The sequence below is a fragment of the Canis lupus genome, chromosome 18 (assembly GCF_011100685.1).
Source record: "Canis lupus familiaris isolate Mischka breed German Shepherd chromosome 18, alternate assembly UU_Cfam_GSD_1.0, whole genome shotgun sequence".
NCBI lineage: Eukaryota > Metazoa > Chordata > Mammalia > Carnivora > Canidae > Canis > Canis lupus.
The window spans coordinates 40,514,121-40,526,003 of record NC_049239.1 but is presented as its reverse complement, the minus strand read 5'-3'; the positions used below and the strand labels follow the sequence as shown (position 1 = coordinate 40,526,003).

The following is an 11,883-nucleotide window of genomic DNA, read 5'->3' as shown; positions in this document are numbered from 1 at the left end:
TATGTTTAACAGCATCTTAGTAGGTGATACTGTGCTGGATGATCTTTTAAGGTTTTTCAGAGAACAGAGGTTCTTTTCTCCATGGCTTTGAAAAGTATCATTGAATACATTTTAAAATCCACCAAATAATCAAACATAGTTAATCATCTCAATGTATTATGATAGAGACTGGAATCATTTAAGTTTTTTATTGTTTATGCTGATACTGAAGTCAATTTTGATCTGTGGGATCCACTGAGACACTTAATAATTTGAATTACTTGATAACTAACTGTGTTTCTGTTCTATCTTATAAATACAGTATTTGATATCAATGTTATATTTTCTGAAGTTAATATTAGCCCATTTTTGTCCTCCCATTTTAGAAGACACAAAAGCTTAACATTTCGTTCTGTAAGGCTGACATATGGCAGAAACGGGGGAAGAGAACTGCACCAGTGTGACAGAGTTCATTCTGCTTGGATTAGCAGATGCCCCAGAGCTGAGAGTCTTCCTCTTCCTGCTGTTTCTTCTCATCTATGGAGTCACGGTTTTGGGAAATCTGGGCATGATCGCAGTGATTCAGGTCAGCTCTCAGCTTCACACTCCCATGTACTTTTTCCTCAGCCACTTGTCCTTTGTGGATTTTTGCTACTCCACGATCATCGTGCCAAAGATGCTGCCCAATATCTTAAACAGGGACAAAGCCATCTCCTTCCTCGGTTGCATGGTGCAGTTCTATTTATTTTGTACATGTGTGGTAACTGAGGTCTTCCTGTTGGCTGTGATGGCCTATGACCGCTTCGTGGCCATCTGCAACCCACTGCTGTACATGGTCACCATGTCCCAGAATCTCTGTATGGAGCTGGTGTCCTGCTGCTACCTCTGTGGGACGGCCTGTTCTCTGATCCACTTGTGTTTAGCCCTTCAGATCCCATCCTATAGATCAGATGTGATTAACCACTTCTTTTGTGATCTACCCCCTCTCTTATCTCTTGCTTGCTCTGATGTCACTATGAATGAACTCATGGTGTCCATCGTGGCCACCTTCAACGAGATCATCACCATCATGATCATCCTCACCTCTATTTGCTGATTCTCATCACTATCCTGAGGATGCGCTCTACAGAGGGAAGGCGCAAAGCCTTTTCCACCTGTGCTTCTCACTTCACAGCCATCCTTGTCTTCCATGGAACAATCCTTTTCAATTATTGTCGGCCCAGTTCTGGCAACAGTATGGATACTGACAAGGTGGCCACGGTGTTCTACACCATAGTGATTCCCATGCTGAACCCTCTCATCTATAGTCTGAGGAACAAGGATGTGAAAGAAGCTCTCAAGAAAGTATTGCGATCTAGAGTACCCTTTGAAAAACTATTTTCTTGACAAGACTCAGAGTTTCACCAAAAACTTATAATGAGTGGCTGATTTGGGGTGGATGTGAAATAAAAATAAAATAACGAAAGAAAAATAAAGAAAGAAAGAAAAATATGAAAGAAAAACAAAGTAGGGAATAATTCCATGAGCTGGAGGACTTATGCCTGCTTTTTGAATTTCCACTTGATTATCTTATTAAGCCATATATTATCTCTTTTATGAATAATTCATATACATTTAGTGGCTTTGTTGCCCTTATCCAATCTTTAATTGATTTTTAAGATTTATTTATTTATTTGTGAGAGACACAGAGAGAGAGAGAGGCAGAGAGACACAGTCAGAGGGAGAAGCAAGCTCCCTGCAGGGAGCCCGATTTGGGATTGAATCTCAGGACCCTGGGATCAGGACCTGAGCCAAAAGCAGACACTCAACCACTGAGCCACCCAGGTGCCCCAATCTCTAATTGTTTTCAATGGGTTTGGGTTGGTATTGTTAGACTCAATATCTTGGTTTGAGATGACTTCAATATATTTCTAACAAAGTGCACATAGATAGACATGTATTTTCATCATCATTAAAGCATTCAGCCTTTTTTTTACTAAATTGACTTAATTTCTTTTAATATGCAATGAGTGTACATCTGCCTGATATTAATGTTTTTAAATGAAAATTTAGAGTAAAATTTCTGTGTATTAATTTTTGTTTTTAATTACTTTTTCCAACACTATATTATAACTTTAGAACTCTTTTTTAAAATTTTTAAAGAGTTTATTTATTTAATTTTTTTTAATTGGAGTTCAATTTGAACTTTAGAACTCTTACAACTTCTTTTAGGGAGATTAAGAAGCACGAACTGCTAGTTATAAAATAAATAATTCACTGGGATGGATAGTACAGTAAAGGGAATACAGTCAATAATATAATAATCTTGTGTGTTGATGAATGATAAGCACATTTATCACGGAAGCATTGTGTAATGTACATGATTGTCAAATCACGATGTTGTACCCCTGAAACTAATATAACATTGTATGTCAGCTATACTTTAATAAAATAGTTAAAAAAACTTTCTCATATTTTTTCATAAGATTTCCATGAAAATTAAATGATGTATCATAAATTCTTAACACTATATATGGTATAAGTGACTAATAAAGTATTTGCTGTTATTACTATTGTTACTTTTAGTTTTTTTTTTGTTACTTTTAGTTTTACCTTTTGTTATTTATTCTATCTTAAATCTTGATCAAATAAGTATATCATGTATTTGATGCCTTACCTTTATTAAGTTTATGTTTTTGTTAATATTTTTTTTTGTTTTGCCTGATATTATTTTAGGCATTTACTATATTTTCAAGTCTATTACATTTTAAACCTATTGATTGCATTAGTTTCATATGGCTTCTGAAAAAAATTACTATAAATTTGATGGCTTAAAACAATAGATTTTTATTCTCTTACAGTTCTTGAGGGAAAAATTTGAAATCACTGTCACTGGGCCAAAATCAATGTGCCAGCTGAGGGGAAAATGCTTTTCTTAGCTCTTCCAGTTTCTGGGGGGCCACAGGCATTCTTTGGCTTGTAGTTGTATTACTTCAGTCTTCAAGGTTTGCATCCTCAGACTTCTCTGCTCTCCATCTTTCCTACATTTTCTCGTGTGTGTGTGTGTGTGTGTGTGTGTGTGAAATAGTCTCCCTTTTTCTTGTAAGGTCACCTGTGAAGGCATTTACACCCCACCAGGTAATCTTTAAGATCTCCTGATCTTAAGATCTTTTCCCTAATCATATCTGCAAACAACCTTCCCCCAAATAAGGTGGCATTTACAGTTTCCAGAGATTAGAATTTGATATATATAAAAGTCCATTTTCAAACTTAACATACCTACCTTTTATTTTTTTTTAAAGATTTTATTTATTTATTCATGAGAGACAGAGAGAGAGGCAGAAACACAGGCAGAGGGAGAAGCAGGCTTCCTGAAAGAGTCCGATATGGGACTTGATCTGGGATCCTGTGATCATGCCCTGGGCCAAAGACAGATGCTCAACTGCTGAGCCACCCAGCCATCCCAACATACCCGCCTTTTAAAGGCTGAAGTATGATTCGTTATTCCTGCATCCCTGCAATGTTAATATTTCATTTGTTTTCTCACTTTCTCAGGATTTCAATCTATATTAATTATTGTTTATATTTTTATTGAGATCACTTATTTTAAGTAACATATGTCCTTGTTGGTTTAGTGAAGTAAGATGGGCCCTAGACTTGGGATTAAACAGGTGGGTTCAGATTCAGATCCTCAAGAGTGATTTGAGTAAAATAGTTAAACTTGCTTAACTTTGATTCTTTCAAATATAAACATGATAAGCTGCAAGCCTCATAGTTATCTCTGAACCTAAATGTAGTGACAAAAATAACTGCAAAAACCTGGCTCACAAAATGCACTGTTTCTAATGCTTCTTTTTTAAACTGTTATTTAAATTCAATTAATTAGCATAATATATTATTGGCCTCAGAGGTAGAGGTCAGTGATTTCCTAAAAAAATTTTTTTTGAGGGCAAGTTATTTAGAAGTATTCCAGTATACCTGCAAAGACATCTACTCGTTATTTCTTTTAATAAATTAATAAATAATAACTAATAGAATGGAGTTATGTAGTGCATATGATGAAAACATGGCTCTGTATTGCTTTTCAAATATTGTAAATGGAGTGAGATTTCCCACTCCCACATCACTCATGAGAGCTTGGATTTTATTTTATTTTATTTTTTTATTTTTATTTTATTTTTTTTTTTTTTTGAGAGCTTGGATTTTAAAATGAAGGTGAGAGAAACATCTTTTACCTTTGGTCTTCCAACTAGAATAGTTTCTCCACCTTGGCACTCTTGGCCTTTTGCTCTAGATAATCCTGTTCTATGTGTGAATTATGAGATGGCTAGCAGCATCTCTGGCCTCTACCCATTAGTTGCCTTTACCACCCATCCCCACATTTGTGATAGGCAGAGTGTCTCCCAACATTGCCAAATATCCCCTAGAGAGCAGAATCACCTGAGTTGGAGTCATTGGACACTAGCAGGCATCCATATACAAGAATTCTAGTCTCCTCAGAGGAAAGCTCAATATTGAGTTTCCCAGTGTTTGAAAAGCCTTTTCAGCATCCAGGAGCTGACAGTTTAGCCACTTAGTAACTTGATCTCTCTTCAGAATCTGCAATATCCCCTTCAGAGACCTTGGGTTTTAGGGCCTCAGGGATATAGGGTAGCTCACTTGAGCCTGGGTAACTACTTGTCTCCATATCCTAAGAAACAGACATAATTTTCATACCCAAAGACTGATTTGTTTTATTAACAAAAGGGAAGTCTGATTTACAGTCAGCTTCACAAAATGTTTCAAGTTTCTTTCTCCCTCCCAAAGTGACTCCATAGGTAACATCCCCAGTTATCTGGAGATAATCAAGTTACATTGAGTGCTTTGCAAACATATATGAAAAACAACCACTTAAATTTTATTTTATATTTATATAAATGGTTTTATTTCATTCATGCAATCTGATCACACCCTCACTTGTAAACTATGGGAGTTGATATGTAATTCTTATTCTCTTACTAATTGCCTGTAAGTTTTCTGGTAGGGATTCAGCCGCTCCTATTCTTGGTAGTTCTCTCTACTTGCACTGTTGATTTGCAACCCTTTTGGGAGCTTCTCGTGTGTAATTAAAAACTGGCCCTTTATTTGTTTGTTTTTTTATTATTTTTTATTTTTTATTGGTGCCCAATTTGCCAACATATAGAATAACACCCAGTGCTCATCCCATCAAGTGCCCCCCTCAGTGCCCGTCACCCATTCACCCCCACCCCACCCCCAACCACCTCCCTTTCTACCACCCCTTGTTAGTTTCCCAGAGTTAGGAGTCTCTCATGTTCTGTCTCACTTTCTGATATTTCCCACTCATTTTTTCTCCTTTCCCCTTTATTCCCTTTCACTATTTTTTATATTCCCCAAATGAATGAGACCATATAATGTTTGTCCTTCTCCGATTGACTTATTTCACTCAGCATAATACCCTCCAATTCCATCCACGTTGAAGCAAATGGTGGGTATTTGTCGTTTCTAATGGCTGAGCAATATTCCATTGTATACATAGAACACATCTTTTTTATCCATTCATCTTTCGATGGACACCAAGGCTCCTTCCACAGTTTGGCTATTGTGGACATTGCTGCTAGAAATATCGGGGTGCAGGTGTCCCGGTGTTTCACTGCATCTGTATCTTTGGTGTAAATCCCCAGCAGTGCAATTGCTGGGTTGTAGGGCAGATCTATTTTTAACTCTTTGAGGAACCTCCACTCAGTTTTCCAGAGTGGCTGCACCAGTTCACATTCTCACTAACAGTGCAAGAGGGTTCCCCTTTCTCCGCATCCTCTCCGACATTTGTTGTTTCCTGCCTTGTTAATTTTCACCATTCTCACCGGTGTGAAGTGGTATCTCATTGTGGTTTTGATTTGTATTTCCCTGAAGGCAAGTGATGCGGAGCATTTTCTCATGTGCTTGTTGGCCATGTCTATGTCTTCCTTTGTGAGATTTCTTTTTATTTTTTATTTTTTATTTTTTTATTTTTAATAATAAGTTTATTTTTTATTGGTGTTCAATTTGCCAATATACAGAATAACACCCAGTGCTCATCCCGTCAAGTGCCCCCCTCAGTGCCCGCCACCCATTCACCCCCACCCCCACCCTCCTCCCCTTCCACCATCCTTAGTTCGTTTCCCAGAGAGGAGTCTCTCATGTTCTGTCTCCCTTTCTGATATTTCCCATCCATTTCTTCTCCCTTCCCCTCTATTCCCTTTCACTATCATTTATATTCCCCAAATGAATGAGACCATATAATGTTTGTCCTTCTCCGATTGACTTATTTCACTTAGCATAATACCCTCCAGTTCCATCCACGTCGAAGCAAATGAGATTTCTGTTCATGTCTTTTGCCCATTTCATGATTGGATTGTTCGTTTCTTGGGTGTTGCGTTTAATAAGTTCTTTATAAATCTTGGATACTAGCCCTTTATCTGATACATCATTTGCAAATATCTTTTCCCATTCTGTAGGTTGTCTTTTAGTTTTGTTGACTGTTTCTTTTGCTGTACAAAAGCTTCTTATCTTGATGAAGACCCAATAGTTCATTTTTGCTTTTGTTTCTCTTGCCTTCATGGATGTATTTTGCAAGAAGTTACTGTGGCCAAGTTCAAAAAGGGCGTTGCCTGTGTTCTTCTCTAGGACTTTGAAGAATAGAGAATCCAGAAGTGGACCCTCAACTTTATGGTCAACTAATATTCGACAAAGGAGGAAAGACTATCCACTGGAAAAAAGACGGTCTCTTCAATAAATGGTGCTGGGAAAACTGGACAGCCACATGCAGAAGAATAAAACTAGACCATTGTCTTACACCATACACAAAGATAAACTCAAAATGGATGAAAGATCTTAATGCGAGACAAGATTCCATCAAAATCCTGGCCCCTTTATTTGGAGGGCAGGGAGAGACTGGAAGAAAGAGGCAGGCCACTCTGGGTTGATAGGTACCAGTTTTAATAAACAAAGGGAATTTATATATGAGGCTTGCCTTGGACAACAACAAGACAAATGGATCCCTATGGATCCCTACACTGACTCATCAAATCCTAAAAGTTTGTAAAAAGACCCTAACTGTGTTCAGTCAACACCATGCAGGTATCTCTTTTTTTTTAATTTTATTTTTTTATCGGAGTTCAATTTGCCAACATATAGCATAACACCCAGTGCTCATCCCATCAAGTGCCCCCCTCAGAGCCTGTCACCCAGTCACCCCCACCCCCTGCTAACCTCCCCTTCCACCACCCCTTGTTCATTTCCCAGAGTTAGGAGTCTCTCATGTTCTGTCTCCCTCTCTGATATTTCCACTCATTTTTTTCTCCTTTCTCCTTTATTCCCTTTCACTATTTTTTATATTTCCCAAATGAATGAGACCATATAATGTTTGTCCTTCTCCGATTGACTTATTTCACTCAGCATAATACACTCCAGTTCCATCCATGTTGAAGCAAATGGTGGGTATTTGTTGTTTCTAATGGCTGAGTAATATTCCATTGTATATACAGATCACATCTTTATTCATTCATCTTTCTATAGACACCGAGGCTCCTTCCACAGTTTGGCTATTGTGGACATTCATGCAGGTATTCTTAACGCCATATCACTATCCCAAGCCTAAGTTCTTAGAGCAGCCTCTGGGAGGGGCAAAGGCAGGGAGAACCTACATTTCAAAGACAAGGGGGAAGGTTAGGACCCTCTGAATGCTGAGTCAGGTTCATGGGCTATTCTGTAGTCATGTCTTTTGATGATGTTCCCCAGCAGGCAACCAAAGGGATTTGACAAAGTGTTCACAGCCAGTCAGCAAGAGACACAGTGATTGGTTTCTGAGTAGTTAATGAACTAGTGACTTAACTGTGAGATTCTGCTGGAATTATTGGTAAAGAAGTTTCTTTTTATTGATAGTAATCCCCTGGCCATATAAAAACTCAAATCTGTTCGTTATTCTCTTTCCCAAGATAGATAGGTGATAGATAGATGACTGATAGATGATATAGATAGATAGATAGATAGATAGATAGATAGATAATCTATACAACCCCTCCCTACACAAAAACACAAACGCACATCTAGTCTTATTTCTCTTCATGAGGCAACACATTGTCTCTAAATCTCATTTTCATGTCTACAATCATGCCACACAATTTCCAATCCTTGTGCAATTGCTTATGTTGCTTCTTTTACCATCTCTCATTCACTAATCTGTAGTTGGCAAAATTCTTAAATGTGCAGTGTAAGTTATCCGCTTTTCTGTTTTGCTACCTGGCATACACTTTCATAAGTAGATGTAATTTTTAAAGTTTATTTATTTAAGGAATCTCCACTGCCACAGTGTGGATCGAACTCATGACCTTGAGATCAAGAGTTGCATGCTCATCAACTGAGCCAGCCACATGCTCCAAATAGATGTATTTATTAAAAAAAAAATTCTCTGATCTATTCTGGCCTTGGATGGCTAGAATTATACTAGTAAATAACACATATCAAAGTCATTAACTTCATTCATAATTGGTTTTCCACTGATACTTGAATTTCAAGGTCTCCTATGTTCAACAGCCAGATAGATATATTTTTGCTTCTTTCTAATTTATTCTCCTATCCTATCACCTAGGATAATACTCTGATAATTGTTTGATAAATTTCTCTGAGTTGGTTAAATCAAATTATTTTTCTTTTCTTTTTTTTAAGATTTTTATTTATTTATTCATGAGAGAAACAGAGAGAAGCAGAGACATAGGCAGAGGGAGGAGAAGCAGCCTCCATTCAGGGAGCCTGATGGGGGACTCGATCCTGGAACTGTGGGATCATGCCCTGAGTCGAAGGCAGACACTCAATCACTGAGCCACCCAGGCATCCCTAGTTAAATCAAATTAGACAGCAAATAACATAATAAAATTTTATACATAATAATCTGCCATTTCAAAACCAGAAACATATTTTTCTTTGATACATCCTCAACATGTAGAAAAACAAATTTCATCATTTCATTTTGTGTTGATTAACCAATTCCTCAGTAGAACTGTTTGTCACATATCTTTCCCACTGGGATTTGCATATGAGAGTGTATGTTCCTGGGATCCTAAGTGAGATCTGAAAGCTAACCTCAAAAGACTGGATGCAAAATATAAAAGGTCTTGTGTTAGCCTAAGAAACCAGTACCTTCCTAAAGGAGGCACAGATTTCTTCTATGAACACAAAAGGCCTGCCTAAATGGATTATGGAAAATGTTGCAATGGGTCAATTTTTTAACTCTCTAGCCATCAAATCTAATTTTTCCAATGAAAAATGAACTGACACTGACAACAGCGTAGCAAGCAGGAACATGAAAGAGAGATCTGGTACGTACTCTTCACATAATCCTGGGATATCAGAGTTGGACAGGTTTTTAAAGAGTTCATCTCATAGTCTTTTGTTTTACACCCAGGAAACTGATGTTTTGAGAATACACATGCCTAGAATAACACAGGTCTTAATCCTAAAGATATTTCCAACAAAAACAGCACTATCAACAACAACGAAGTACATTTAATGGATGGTTTTCTTAAGACAATCTTCAGCATCACTGGACTCTAATTAGAAATCTAACTATATACATAAACCACATCTTCTTTATCCACTCATCTTTCGATGGACACCGAGGCTCCTTCCACAGTTTGGCTATTGTGGACATTGCTGCTAGAAACATCGGGATGCAGGTGTCCCGGCGTTTCATTGCATCTGTATCTTTGGGGTAAATTCCCAACAGTGCAATTGCTGGGTCGTAGGGCAGGTCTATTTTTAACTCTTTGAGGAACCTCCACCACCAATAAAAAAAAAAAAAAAGGGAAAAAAAATAAAAATAAAGTTCATAGACTTATACACCAAAAAGGAGAGGCAATTTTAAACATATATAATCAAAGAATATAATCAAGAAAAAATTAAAAAAAAGAAATCTAACTATAAACAAAGTGTTCATTGCCTATTATCTTTTTTTAAGTTGAGCAGACTGAGATATAAATTAAGGCTAACTCAACTTGTATACCATATTACTTATTCTATCATGTGGTAATGTGTTGATACAAACAAGTATCAATACATAGGTAATAGGACTGGGGTAGGGTTAGGGGAGTGGCTTTGAGGAAACAAAAAAAAAGCATACATTCATTTTTGTTCTCACCTGCCAAGTGCATAGAACAGATTTGGCTCCTCTTCAGACTCTTCTTAATTTTTTTATCTTATATTCCTTTCCCCTGCTATTGTCCCAATGACATTCATATTTTTTTTTAATTTTGAAAGTCTTTTTCAGTCTTAAAGCATATAACATCCATGAAGATTATTACAAGTAAATAATCTCTATATAAATGGGTTTCTTCAGTACCTTTACTTCTATGGTTAGAAATAAGGCATTTGGTAGAAAATAGCTTCAGCAGTGACTGTTCTCCATGGCTCAGACACCAAGCTTATTTAAGCATTGTCCCTAAAGGTAAGCCCCTTTCTTTCATGTCTACTTTTTAATAGTCATTTTTCATGTTTCCCAAAAGAGTGAATAGCATGGCAAAGAAGCATTTTCATCCACCTTGCCTTTCTAGACACTGGCTATATGCTTTTCTTTTCATAATAGTGGCATTGTTCCACTTTTAGGTCAACTGACAATCTTGCCTTTCATATTCGTCAATAGGAGCAGATGGGCTGTCACTCAATGACAGTCCATATTTTTTAAGGAGGATGCCATATGTATTTCAGGAAAGAAGAACTCCAAAGAGCTCCAAGATGCTTCTTTCTCCAGTTAACACTTTTTTTTTTTAAAGCAAAGTGTTTGGAGTGAGATGGAATATAGGAGATAAAAATGGGAATATATGTGAAAACTAAGTATTTTTAAAAGCTAAGCTTGTAGGGGACAGGAAAGAATTTAAGGGTTTAAGAACAGCAAAATAATACAAAATCTATTTTATACAGGTAAAAGCGGGATCCCTGGGTGGCGCAGCGGTTTGGCGCCTGCCTTCGCCCCAGGGCGCGATCCTGGAGACTCGGGATCGAATCCCACGTCGGGCTCCCGGTGCATGGAGCCTGCTTCTCCCTCTGCCTATGTCTCTGCCTCTCTCTCTCTCTGTGACTATCATAAATAAATAAAAATTAAAAAAATAAAATAAAATAAAAAAATATATACAGGTAAAAGCTCTCACAGTGGTTTATGGATACATTTTGGATCATGTTTGGAAGCAGGAAGGGAATTAATTAGAGGGAATTGGGACAATTAAGAGGTTCAATTGAGGAAAACGAGGGATGATGGAATAATGGAATGTCAGTGATGATAAGAAGGAAACATTGGATATTTGCCATGTTTTGCAGATTGAATCAATTGTTCTTGTTCAGTTTTTAGCTAGAGAATGTTTCTTATTTGGACTATCAGTGGAGGTGGGAGAAATATATACCAAGATAGGGATAGAATAGGCATAAATTGTAGGAAGTGATGGTAATTACATTTTTGTTTTAAGCATGCTGAAATGCACATGTGCCTGCTTGATAGCTCTCTTTGAGTTGGACCCATGTTTTGGAATGGGTACGTGAAAATTATCACTATATATTTGGCATTGTAAGAAAAGGCACAGAATTATATAGGGAGAGTATATAATAGTGAGGAGAGAAGTAGGTTGAAAATGAAGCCCTAGGAAAGTGCCACCATGTATGAAGGAGGTTGAGAAGGACTGAAATCAAGAGAGAAATCTAGAAACTGAAAGATGAGGCGATGTTAAGAAGAAAGGAGAGATCAAAACTATTAATGGAATAGAGAAATAGAGTTTATTACCTACTGAAAATCTCTGGATTTGACAGCTAGGATGTAGTTTGGGATTGAAACAAAAAGGACTTTAAATTGTTGGGATAAAAATCCTATCGGTAGGCTGAAGTGAGAAACTGGAAACCAGTGTAGAT

The 11,883-nt window shown here is 37.2% G+C and overlaps 1 protein-coding gene across 1 annotated transcript; it reads left to right on the top strand.

Annotated features, from left to right (window-relative positions):
- Nucleotides 1–406: 406 nt before the first annotated feature.
- OR5L1B (olfactory receptor family 5 subfamily L member 1B) lies at nt 407–1,365 on the top strand. The gene is given in 2 exon segments (XM_038564480.1): nt 407–1,061; nt 1,064–1,365. Coding segments are annotated over 2 exon segments (957 nt in total).
- Nucleotides 1,366–11,883: the final 10,518 nt, after the last annotated feature.